The sequence below is a fragment of the Sander lucioperca genome, chromosome 5 (genome assembly GCF_008315115.2).
Source record: "Sander lucioperca isolate FBNREF2018 chromosome 5, SLUC_FBN_1.2, whole genome shotgun sequence".
Lineage (NCBI taxonomy): Eukaryota > Metazoa > Chordata > Actinopteri > Perciformes > Percidae > Sander > Sander lucioperca.
Window position 1 is genome coordinate 38763680 of NC_050177.1, and position 13196 is coordinate 38776875.

General features: G+C 39.7%; 2 protein-coding genes across 3 annotated transcripts in view; one reads left to right on the forward strand and one right to left on the reverse strand.

Moving 5' to 3' along the window:
- The window catches only part of zgc:158328 (uncharacterized protein LOC567225 homolog), a 64353-nt gene that overhangs the window by 34471 nt on the left and 16686 nt on the right, over window positions 1–13196 (forward strand). For both annotated transcript variants that reach the window (XM_031293186.2, XM_031293187.1), the window contains exons 14-21: window positions 894–1022; window positions 3179–3307; window positions 3838–3966; window positions 8698–8832; window positions 9323–9457; window positions 12200–12325; window positions 12681–12812; window positions 12998–13126. In XM_031293186.2, coding sequence (XP_031149046.1) covers window positions 894–1022; window positions 3179–3307; window positions 3838–3966; window positions 8698–8832; window positions 9323–9457; window positions 12200–12325; window positions 12681–12812; window positions 12998–13126 — 1044 coding nt within the window. The remainder of the gene's footprint in view (window positions 1–893; window positions 1023–3178; window positions 3308–3837; window positions 3967–8697; window positions 8833–9322; window positions 9458–12199; window positions 12326–12680; window positions 12813–12997; window positions 13127–13196) is intronic.
- LOC116045532 (EH domain-containing protein 2-like) lies at window positions 4058–7187 on the reverse strand. The gene is made up of 6 exons (XM_031293217.2): window positions 6870–7187; window positions 6576–6752; window positions 6237–6334; window positions 5389–5801; window positions 5135–5299; window positions 4058–5034 (listed from the first exon to the last, which is right to left on the reverse strand). The coding sequence occupies exons 1-6, from the start codon at window positions 7088–7090 to the stop codon at window positions 4477–4479; spliced, it is 1632 nt and encodes a 543-aa protein (XP_031149077.1). The 5' UTR covers window positions 7091–7187; the 3' UTR covers window positions 4058–4476.

The following is a 13196-nucleotide window of genomic DNA, read 5'->3' on the forward strand; positions in this document are numbered from 1 at the left end:
TTTGGCCCATCCCACATGGGATTACAAGACACCACAAATTTACTTATTTAACAAACATCTTCCTGTCGCATATACAAATCATTCGGAGAAATACATGAATACAAATATATACATATACACACATATACACATACATATATGTATATACACGTACACACACACACACACACACACACACACACACACACACACACACACACACACACACACACACACACACACCACACACAAACAACAAATCCTCATCTACAATTCATCTCGATAAAGAGCTTTTTTCCTCTTCTCCCAAGCTTTATCTAGGTAATTGGCTAATTTATATGTTTCATATGTGAACAGCCATCTCAGTCTTTGAGCATCATCCATATTTACCAAGTCAATCTCTGCTTTTATCCTACGAAACAAAAAATCACGCTGTTCACAATAAAAAGGACAATAGAAAAAAAATGGAACTCATTTTCTATATCATTCAAACAACACATGGGACAGATTCGTTTTTCCTCTTCTAAATTAACATATCGTCCTGTTTTAACAGTCAAAGGCAAAACACCAGATCTCACTTGAGCACATAAAGATCTTTGCCTTTTTGACAAATTATATACAACATAATTCTCAGTGCCATATTCTGGTTTTATCATTACAAAAATACGCAATTTTGGCTTAGCCCATATACTGTCAGCCCACTGCTTTTTGTCTTTAGCAAACACAGATTCTTTAAACAAACCAATATTCAGCTTTTCATTATTAAGAAACAACAAGAGATAACAAGACATAAGAGTGATGACACTGTGATGAATGGTGAGAAATGAAATTGATATCTTATTGTTTTATTAAATCTTCAGACCAGGAAGTTATGAAAAGGAAAAACTATCTTCAGTTGACCATTTCTTTTTCAGTTTGTCTAGATGGCTCGTTTGGGGATGACTGCAGTGTGAGCTGTGAAGACTGTGTGAATGGAGTGTGTAGGGAAAATAGAGACCAATGTGAATGTTCAGCTGGATGGACTGGGATCATCTGTAACAAGAGTAAGTATAGTTAATTGGACACAAATTCTTCACAGGTGCTGTAGTGGGCTAACGCAACCCCGCTTTCACAACTCTCCTCAAAATGCTTGAATGTTTTTCTTAAGAGCATCCACATACTTAAGATAGGTTTTCCTCCAGGATGTCCTGTAAGTATTTGAAAGATTAGTTTTGCATTTGGGGAAATACACTTATTCCCTTTTTTGCCAAGAGTTAGATGATAAGATTGATACTGCTCTTTGGTACATGAGTGGTCTCGATCTTCTCATCTCACTTTTAGTAAGAATGTGAATAACACAAAGTTGTCAAACTCTTTCTTTAAAAGTTTGGGGAATATTTAATTTTGCAGAACGTAAAAACTAAATTTCTCTCTTGCCAAGACGTGCATGGATGAATGCACACACACACACACACACACACACACACACACACACACACACACACACACACACACACACACACACACACACACAGCCTGTATTTTTCCCACAGGTCTATTTGAACTACCCATAGCAATGTGGTCTAGTTTTAGAGAGAGATGAGATAGCTCCCTGTGTGCATCAATCCAGGGCCATGTATCAAAACCTGTCGACTCCTCTGTGTGGGAGGCTGGGTTGTTTATGGGCTCCAAACCACAAGAGCACCGGGGGAATCAATCTGTCTGCTACTGGAGCGAGGCCAGGGCCCACAGCAAGAGCACAGCCTGAGGCCAAGGATGTCCACTTCTGGGTTAGAATGCATGCCTCCATGTTCCCATCCGGCTCCATGATTAATGGCTGTCTTTGGTCTGAACCCGAGTCGGCTGGTAATCATAAAAGGAGAGCCACGTGGGACAAGTCCGTTAGAAGCAATCTGTCACTTTTAGAAACACGCTCCTGAGGTGGCACTATTAAGATGCACACCCTGGAGATGATGAGTCTATACCTGGGTAAGCAAATTAATGCCTAAATCTATAAGGAATTCTTACAGTAGGCAATAACATAGTGGTCTATGAAGAACCCTCTATGGCCTAACGTAAAATATTTAACAACTTTGTCTTACCTTTCTTGATACTGTAGGTGTCACTTCAATATCTTATTTTATGAAGTTATAGCTACAAGAAAGAAACAAAATAATGAATTTAAAGTTCATGTGCTGAATGCATAAAATGCAGTATCAGTATTACAGTATATAATGCTTTAGCCCCTTTTGCACAATCAACATCTGAGTTAAATCTCAAAAATGTCTTTACAGTAAAAATACTTTCTAAAATACTTTCACATGTCTATCTTTATCTTCATCACTCTTTTTGTGATGGTTATCAATTAGGCTATTATCTTGTTTAAAATATTACTTTCCTGTTAGCAACAACCTGGCCACATAAACACTTATTCACTACTTAATTAAGGTCAAACAGAACAGCAAATGGCTTAGAATCATATCCCAGAGCATCCCAGCAACTTGTCAACTTGTGATATTGTTGGTGGAGAAATACAATTTGATTGTGCTATTTAAACAGTTGTTGCCTCAACATTCCCCAACATGCTATAAGAAACACTGTAGTATCAATTCCATCATTATGAAGCAGAAACAATGCCCCATATCCCCACCCACAACTGTACATATACTTTGTTTTCGTGTCCAGATGTAGACATCACATTTGGTGCAAATAAGAGAGAGCATCACTTAATCTTTGAATGAAAAACATTTGTGAGTCTTATTCTCTAAACTCTAAGCTCTTCCTGCTCCTTCATTTGTATTTTAATTGTGATGTCTTTTCAGTATCTGTAATGCTGTTACCTTTACATATTATTTTAAACTGGCTTATCTTCAGCAACATAAAACTGCTGTAAGGAAAGTGTGACATGGAATTTAAGCAGAATTTCCCTTGATGGACTGTAACACTTTAGCACATCTTAAACAGCCAGCTGGTTCATGTTGTAATTGCTAACAATGCCAGAGAGATTAAGAATGTCAGGAGGGCACACACCATGGGGAAAGATAGGATGGAAGGCGGAAGTGTTGGCTGATTTCTTAACACTAGAGTATTTAGCTGCTTTACTTTCTCTTCACTCATATGCGAGTATGTGTTTCAGTGTCAAAGGATTTCCCCACAGTCTGATTCATTAAGTTATACTGCAACTGAAGTGTCAATGCTCTTTCCCCCTCTCCCTCTCCAGCTTGTCCACAGGGGACCTATGGGCAGGCCTGCAACAGCCTGTGCCGTTGTCAGAATGGAGGCTCGTGTGACCCTGTGACTGGGAAGTGTTTGTGCCCCCCTGGGATACAGGGCCTACTCTGCGAGGATGGTTTGTACACACACACACACACACACACACACACACACACACACACACACACACACACACACACACACACACACACACACACATGTTGTCTACAACAACCAGGCTCTAAGTTGGTGGTCTCACTTGCTTTTGCCACTTAATATGAAGCAATATCTCCTTACGACCCTTTCATTGGTTGTTTATGTCTGTTAGTTATGAGCATCCATCCTCCAAAATAGTTTCATTTGAATATTTTCACAATTTTGCCTTATCTTATTTCTTACCTGGGCAATCATCTTGTGACCCACTAAATTGTAATATTGCCACCCCTTGCAGGGATTCTGATCCCCAGGTTGGGAACCACTACTCTACCTTATCCTTTAGTGTGTGCTGAGTGTGTCCTGACACTGCCACAGATGTTGTCTTAAAATTCCAAATGGGCACTGTATTTATTTTTTGTATTGTAATCTTGTACTGTAATCTTGTTTAAATGTTGCTCTTATCACAGAAGTGGGCATCCTCTCCTAAAATGGCATTACTCATGTTTACAGGTTGTCCAAGGGGTTATTTCGGGAGGCACTGCAGAAGAAAGTGCAACTGTCCCAACAACGGACATTGTCATCATTTGTATGGAGGCTGCCTGTGCTCTCCGGGACTATATGGTCGCTTCTGCCACTTGTGTGAGTACTAACCTGACTTCATCATAATACCCACTGTATAATGGTAATGATAATTATGGTGATGATGATGATACTATCACAAACAATGAAATAATATTGGCTAATCATCTTTACAATTTTAATACCATTGATAAAAAATACATTAAGATTATGTGAGATGAGGAACTCTTATGTGTAAGGCAAAAACAAATATAGTATGTATTATATATAGCATAACTTGAAGGAAAATTCCACCTAATTGAAGATAATTGCTGCTGTATTTTTTATCATTCCTGTGAATATTTTAATGAATGCAGAAGTGAAATGAGATAAGAAAATATGATGTGAAAAATTTGCAGTGATCAAAACCTTCAATGGTAATCTTTGGGTTTTGGTATGACTCACAAACACCATCTCATGTTCATGAACAGGAACTGTTGTTTTTTCAAACTGCTAGGTTATATTTAGGAAATTATGTACAAATTGTACAAATAATGTACACAGAACCACAGCTTCCTCTCAGTGTCATGTTTACTCTTCATCGCTGGCTGTACTTAGTCGTTTTGACGGTGGCACAAGGTGAGACGGCAGCTCTCGGGGGAGCCAGTGGCCCTCCAGTTTTCCCTCAATAAGGTGGACTGCCAAAGCAAACTCCTCATTGTCCAGCATGCCATCCCCATCTACATCAGACAGCCTCCAGATATGAGCAAGCACAGAGTTGGGCAGAAGGGTGGTCGTCATCCACTCTTTGACTTTGGTGCCGCTCAGTTTGCCCCCGTTTGGACTGAGGTTGTAGAAAATCTCATCGTACTTTGGCTTGTATTTCTCCACCGCCCACTCATCAAAATCGGTCTCACTGCTCTCGTCATCTCTTTTTAGTTCCTTGAAAGGATCTCTCTTGTAATGCTCAGGCCTGAATGTTCCCAAAAATTCACCATCCAACACACTAGGGAGGGATTTCTTCCTTAGTTCTTGTTGAAGTAAAGGCACCAGGTTTGCTATGTCAGTGGTCAGGAGTTTATCCAAGGAAGCCATCAGACTTGGTTTCAGGGTCTTGAACTTTGAGAAATCTTGACCCAAAAGTTTCTCCTGGAAAGGTATGCAATCACGTTAAGCTCACAGAACACTTTTAAGTAAATACATTTTGATAATATGGTATTTAGACAGCAATGAAGAAGTCATGTCCTACCTGCAGCTTGGTGCAGTCTGGGAAGTCTCCAGCTGGGACTCGATGCTGTTGCTGGATCTTGGTGAAAATTACAGGAAGCTGGTAAATCAGATTGTGCTTCTTGCTTTCTTTGCAAAAAAGTGTTGGCATCTCTTGCTTCAGATAGCTGATAATGTGGGCATGTGCCTAAGAGGGGAGAGAAAAAAATCACCATATCTGTAGTTTGTCAATATTTATGTAAAGTATGGGTTAGAGTTAAACATGAGATCTCTTACCCTTACTAAGCGTGCCCTCTTCACCAGGTCATTCAGCTTGCGTACTGCAGCATTGCACGGCAAGTTCCTTATGTCGGCCAACAGATCCTCCTCCTCCAGCTCAATCAGCTGGTAGTGGTCACACTTCTGCCTGGGCTCTGACCAGAAAGATCCAATGTAAACCCGCAAGATCTCGGGGGTTCGAAACACTTTCCCCAGCGACCACATGAGGGCGCCGTACACTCTCATGAGCTGCTGCGAGTCCACCCTGTCAGCTTTGTTGAGAACTACACGCAACTTGTCCTCATAGCCACACAGGGCCCCAAAGGCCCGAGTGAGCTCATCAGAGAACTCTAGTTTATGTGCATCAAACAGCAGGATGATTCGATCCACACGCTCTGCAAACCAGTGCAGCACTGCTGGAAAGTCGTAGCCTGGGGATAAGGAATGAAAACACAGGGTTTTCATTAAGACTATTTAATGGGGCAAGCCTCACTGCCTCAACACCTAGAGGAACATACATATCCCAGGGGCCCTCACTGGTTGCAAGCCATTTCAGTCACACCCATAGATTAATGCGTTCATAAAACAAAGCGAAGACTGCACAGTTACTTACTGCTCGTCTCCACCCAACTCAGTCATACTACTTTCATCTGCTTTGCTTCTGACTTCAAGTGTTTGAATTATGTTGGGCTGAAATATTATTAATTTAATTGCATCTGCTATGACTCTTCTCTTGGCAGGAATCTAAATCCTTCCGAAAGCAACAATACTTTACAACTTTCTAAAACAGAATATATGTAAGTAGAAGAAGACCCATTAATTCTACTGACATTAAAAAAGGAAATTACCAAGGTATTTATACTCACCTCGACTCAGTTTTCTTTTAGCAGCAGTTAAGATGCCTGGTGTGTCGATAATGCTGACACTCTCGAGGACTTGATTTGGCATCTGGACACACTGAAACCTGCAATGAAAAAAAATGCATCAACATAAAACATTAAAACCTCTCTACCATTTCTCACTTTTATTGATATGGTTAAATATTGAAATAGCTTTCCACTGCAATGTTTGTTTTATTATTTCTATGTTAATGAAGGCAAATCATTGGAAAAAAGAAGTAAAAGAAATAAAAATTAAAAGGAGGAGGAACACCTCCACCTCTTTCTTTCTTCCTTTCTCTCTTTCTGTCTGTTGATTCCTATCACCTGTTCAGAAAAGCATTTCCAAAAGGGTCGAGGTTGCGAAAGGGCTTTTTCGGGTCCACTGTGAGGGCATTGCCAGGGATGATTCCTTCCATCTCTCCATACATGAGGGCAGTGAAGCAGTCAGTGGTTGGCTCTGGCCCAACTCGGCTACCAGGGAAATCTTGTTCTATGAGATACCTGAAGTCCAAACCACCATTACCAACATTATTACTGCCAAACACAACAGCACAATACATTCAGCAGAATACATGACAAATCTGCAGTTTTAAAAGGCGTGGATATTTTGATTCTTACCTGATAAAAGTTGTCTTTCCTGTTGAGTACTGACCCATCACCAAAACCATTGGTTTGTTGTCAAACTCTGCGTCCTCATAGCTCGGAGAATGGAAGTGATGGAAAGAATAGTATTTCTCTATCGGCAGCAGCCTCTTATGATAAAGATTTTTCAGCTCCTCTGTCACCAGATTGACATCCCCCAGTGTTTTAGGGTTGCTCCTAAGCCTCCGGATGGACATGGCGATGAGTCTCTGCTCTTAATGTGTTACTGTGGAAGCTGCTCACTCTTCTAAGACCAAACCGAATGATGGAAGAATGTGCACAAGGAATATTATCAGATTCTCACAGCTGTCTCCTCCATCCTGCAGTGGGACATTGAGAGGGTGGAGAGGGTGTAACCAGAGCCTGCAGCTGCAGCTAACATAAAGCCATTGAGGGACAGGGTGGAGTGAAGTTCATTTTTTTTGTGTTGCTGAGTAGAGAGAATCTTGGCAAAATTCATGCAGATTGTTCTAAACACTGAGTGATAATGTGGCAGTGCATCAGTTTTAAATGTCTTACATAACACTATTTGTTCAATGTGTCTGGTAATATGATAAAGTTTCCAGACAACTACAGACAACACAACAAAGTTTGTAGGAAATTGTTTGCTAAATAGTCAGCCTGGTCTCAAAGTAGATCTGTAATTACACAGTAGTAACGATGAATGATGTGTTCTATAAATCATGTAAAACAGGAGACTTGCAGAAGTCTGATGTTGTGATAACACGGTGGTTGGGTGTGTTCGTTTGGCTCGTACTGAAATGCAATCTGTTAGGAGAGAAAATTTCCTTTCAACATTTTTGTCTCACTTAACTATCACCACCTTTAACAAACAAAAGTTGCTGTGATAATTTATTTTCTTTGCTTAACCTTAGAAAAAAAAACCTTATTTGAAGTTGTTTTAGTGCAGTAATACTCTAAGTGTGGCAGGTTGATATTTATATGTAAATAAGCGTAACTCAAATGTGTATATTTTTTGTACGATACCATACACAGGGGTGAATAAGTATTACGGTCCTTTACTTCAGTAAAAGTAGCAATGCCATAGTGTAGAAATGCTGTTACAAGTAAAAGTTAAACTTTACTTAAGTAAAAGTATGTAAGTATTTTCGTCAAACTTAAGAGTATCAAAAGTAAAAGCAGTCATTGTGCAGTAAAATGGTCCCTGTCATGACATGACGTTTTTGGATTAATATTACTGCTGCATTATTGTGTGTTACATTTAACTGCTGTAAGGTTGTGCTGATTTGAACTACTTTATTTTGTTGAGTAGTTTAAACTACAGCAATGCGTCATGTTATGTAAGATCATCATATGATTGTAGCATCACTGTCCTGTAAGAACCATGTATCTCTAAAAAGTCAACTTTTCATGAAAAAACGTTGATCACAGCTTTGTGACAATATTTTCCAGCTAATCTAACAGGATTTAAAAATATTTAGCTAAGAACATAGGAGGATTTTCTCAACACATAAAGGAAAACGTAATCCTTTAGTTCATCAGAAAAACTCTTTGGAGATACATGGTTTTCACTGGAGTACAATGTAAGTATATAATATGACTCGTTACTTAAGAGTAAAAGTACAATATCTGACTCTAAGATGTAGTGGAGTTAAAGTATAAAGTTACAAAGAATGGTACTAATTGTACTCAAGTAAAGTACAAGTAGGCTTGAATTTGTACCTAAGTACAATACTTGAGTAAATGCACTTACATTCCACCACTGATCATCCAAACATGAAAACATTGTCGACCTAACTCGTGCTTTTTGTCTGTTTTCAAACTGATCTCGTCCGCCCCTCAGCTTGTCCCAGATGGACGCATGGCGCAGGCTGTTCCAAGGAATGTGACTGTTTTCAAGAACATTCTACTGGCTGTGACCCCAAAACAGGGAGCTGTTTCTGTAAGGCTGCATACCACGGCCCACAGTGTGAGAAAGGTATAAACACTTCACAAAACAACTATCTCATGTATTCAACTATAGAGACTCAGCACGCAGCTTCAGATCCTCGGAATATAATGGTTACGGTTCGTGTTTAGTTACATTTTATCCACACATTTTTAGGTCAACTGCCTAACTTGCACACAAGTTGATTCAGTGGACATATTACTACGGTTGACCATTTCACTGCTTTGAACATCATAAAGATCTGAGTGTATTTCTTGGTGCAGTAATAGGTGTATAGTTGTAGTAATATCAGTATAGCTAAAGGGAAATACACCTGCGGCCATGCTGCTTCCAGCTGCAGCAGTTTTGATGTAATGGTCTACAATGGAAAAGCAGTTTAAGAAGTTGCTGTGACTCTTAAAGACAGAATTAAGTCAATCCTAATAACTTGTCTGTCTGGAAGGGACCATCCTGCATAGTTTCACAAAATGTTTGGACATGTGCTTTGAAAATGTCCTTTAATTTTTGTTGTGTGTATTAGAATGTGCGCATAGCTTCTTTGGTGCACGCTGTGAGCAGCCATGTGACTGTCCAGGTGGAGGGTCATGTGACCCCAGGACCGGAGAGTGCAGCCAGCGATGTCCTGCAGGCTTTCATGGAGATAAATGTCAGCTAGGTGAGACAAAAATCTGCTTTTAATGGGGGGGCATTGTGCATGAAACTATACATGTGTTAAGGCAAGGCAAGGCAAGGCAGCTTTATTTGTATAGCACATTTCAGCAACAGGGCAATTCAAAGTGCTTTACATGAAAACAGATTAAAAAATTTAAAACAGATAAAATACGAGAATAAATTACAGTGCAGTATAAGAAATTAAACATTGAAGAGCAATTAAAACAGTTAAATATATAAAAGCAGATAAAATAGGAATTTCTCTTTATATGCTTATATAGATTGTCATACAGTGTCAACAATGCAACTTCAGTATAAGAAATGAACAGTGATTTAAAGAAAGGCAACATCAAAAAGATAGGTCTTCAGCCTTGATTTAAAAGAACTGAGAGTTGCGGCAGACCTGCAGTTTTCTGGGAGTTTGTTCCAGATATGTGGAGCATAAAAATTGAACGCTGCTTCCCCCTGTTTAGTTCTGACTCTGGGGACAACAAGCAGACCTGTCCCAGACGACCTGAGAGGTCTGGGTGGTTCATACTGTAGTAGCAGATCAGAAATGTATTTTGGCCCTAAACCGTTTAGTGATTTATAAACCAGAAAAAGTATTTTGAAATCAATTCTTTGAGGCACAGGAAGCCAGTGTAGAGACTTCAGTACTGGCGTGATGTGATCCACTTTCTTGGTCTTAGTGAGGACTCGAGCAGCAGCGTTCTGAATCAGCTGCAGCTGTCTGAGTGATTTTTTAGGGAGACCTGTAAAGACACCGTTACAGTAGTCAAGTCTACTGAAGATAAAAGCATGGACAAGTTTTTCCAAGTCCTGCTGAGACAAAAGTCCTTTAACCCTTGATATATTTTTAAGGTGGTAATAGGCTGACTTTGTAATTGTCTTAATGTCGCTGTTAAAATTCAGGTCTGAGTCCATGACTACACCAAGATTTCTGGCTTTGTCTGTTGTTTTTAACATTATCGTTTGAAGCTGAGTGCTGACTTTTAATCGTTCCTCTTTTGCTCCAAAAACAACCACCTCAGTTTTTTCTTCATTTAATTTAAGAAAGTTCTGGTACATCCAGTCGTTAATTTGTTCAATGCACTTAGTCAGTTGTTGTATTGGACTATAGTCCCCTGGCGATAAGGTTATATACATTTGTGTGTCATCCGCATAACTATGGTAACTTATTTTATTGTGTTCCATAATTTGAGCCAGTGGAAGCATGTAGATGTTAAACAAGAGAGGCCCCAGAACGGAGCCTTGGGGAACTCTGCACGTCATATTTGTATGCTCAGATGTATAATTCCCTATAGACACAAAGTAGCCCCTATTCTTTAAATAAGACTCAAACCACTTTAGTACTGAGCCAGAAATGCCAACCCAGTTTTCCAATCGGTCTAGTAATATGTCATGGTCGACTGTGTCAAATGCAGCACTGAGATCAAGTAATACTAAGACTGAAATTTTGCCACTATCTGTGTTTAAGTGGATGTCATTAAAGACTTTAACAAGAGCTGTCTCAGTGCTGTGGTGTGGTCGAAAACCCGACTGGAAGGCATCAAAACTGTTGTTTAGTGACAAGAAAAGGTTGAGTTGTTGAGAAACCGTTTTTTCAATGATTTTACTTAAAAATGGAAGGTTTGATAGCGGCCTATAAGGTACAAGTGGCACAAGTGAAAAGGAATGTAAGTGTAAGGAGCACAGTCAAGTAACATTTCTTTCAAACATCTGGCATACATCATTAGATCCTTTTTTACCTTTCAAATATCTTACAGTGAACACAGAACTGCTAATGTATGATGCCCCCCACACACACACACACACACACACACACACTCCCCCCACAGAGCTTGACTCCACAGCGCTCTCATGTGGCCATAACCTTTAGTTTACCTTTAGTAAAGGATCATTGTCTCACTATAAGCATGTGTTTGGATATGTGAAGTGCGTGGGCTTGCACACTGACACATGCATCTGCATGTGTGGTTATTGTTTGCATACTTCATGCTTGTTTGAATTCCCTTTCTGATGTCAACACAAGTTTTTATGGATGAGTTTCTGAATTTCTCCACCTTTGTCACTAACTTTTTCAATGTGCCTATAAATCTTTCTTAATTTTTTCCTTTTCAATTCATTTTCTGCTGCCTTTGATGGATTGGGTGGATTTAGTGGATGAAATAAATAACGCTTTCTTTTTTAATTCACCTGGCCAGTGCAGGTGCTCTTTTTATTACTAACTGTACAACCAAAACATTAGTGTGCCTCCACATCAGGGTGTCCTCTGGCTGTTTACTCTGCTGATTGATGGGAAGCTCAACCCTCTGTGTTGTGATCTGAAAGTGATACTGAATATTGTTCAGGAACCTCTGGTAAAAACATGACTTTGTGTCTCTGTGGAGTGGACTAAGATAACACAGCAGAGTTACAGTATGTCAGCACTAATGCACAGTCCAGGCCTGGGCTGGCTGAGTTTGTCAAAGCCAAATAAAAAAAAAAGTAATCCACATTTTCTGGATTGTATTTATCTGAAGTTGCAGGCCAGGTCATGACAGGGGTAATTTACTTAAGTTACTACTGCAGAGGCTATTTGGCAGAGGCTAAATAAATAAACAGAAAATGATTGAGTATCTCTAAAACTTCCCTTGTGCACTTCTCTTTTTGCAATGTTTTGCAATCCCGTCTTGTGCTTTGTGTGTGTTATGCACTGTGACTGTCGTTGCCGTTTTTAATGTTTTAATCCGTTGTGTGTTGCTAGGCTGCCAATCATGGAGCTATGGCGAGAGCTGTCGTCTGACCTGCGACTGTGAAGGAGCTCCTTGTGATTCCATAACCGGACAGTGCATCTGTCCTTCTGGAAAGACAGGACCCTCCTGTCGCAAAGGTAAATTCATTTTGTATGCTTTTTATGTTCCATTAAAATTCAGTATTAGTTTTAGAAAATGTTAGCCTAATTATGTTGTGGAAAGCTATAGAAAATGTGATGACATGCGATTAAGATTGAGGACATGTGTGCGCTCACTGACCTCAGGACTGTCATTAGCCCACTGAACTGCCAGGATGCATTATTTGGTGCCTTTTATAAACCAAACCAATTCCTTTGCTTTGTAGCTTACTTGCCATTTAATACATTTATCCCCCAAAATATCCTCGCACAAGACTTTAGGACTTTACAGAGAAATAACTAACATAAGTGGCTTACTGCTCACTTAAACTGAAAGATACTTGTTGCTCCACAGACTGCCCTGATGGATTCTGGGGGTTGATGTGCCAGTCATCTTGTCCTAACTGTGGGATTAGAGGCTCCTGCAACAAGCAGACTGGTTTGTGTGACTGCAAACCAGGCTTCACTGGCAACCTCTGCCAAAATGGTGAGTTTTATTCCTATTGAGACTCAAAACATTTTTAATATGATTTTGTAGACTTTTTAGGACCAGTAATTAGTATCAGTATGTCTCAAATAAATACATTTAACAATAGTTGAATGATTGTTTGAACTGATATATTACAATATGTGTTAGTGTTTAAAGCAATCTGGATGTCATGTTGTGTTCAGAGTGTACCCCAGGTTTCCATGGACCAGGCTGTTTGATGCGCTGCTCATGTCATCCTGATGCCACTTGTGACCCACAGACTGGACGCTGCATCTGCCCTCCTGGCAAAAGAGGCCATGACTGTGCAACATGTAGGAATTGTAATTATTCTTATAAAAATGATAATGGAAGACTATACATATCTCTCACTGGAACATTTTG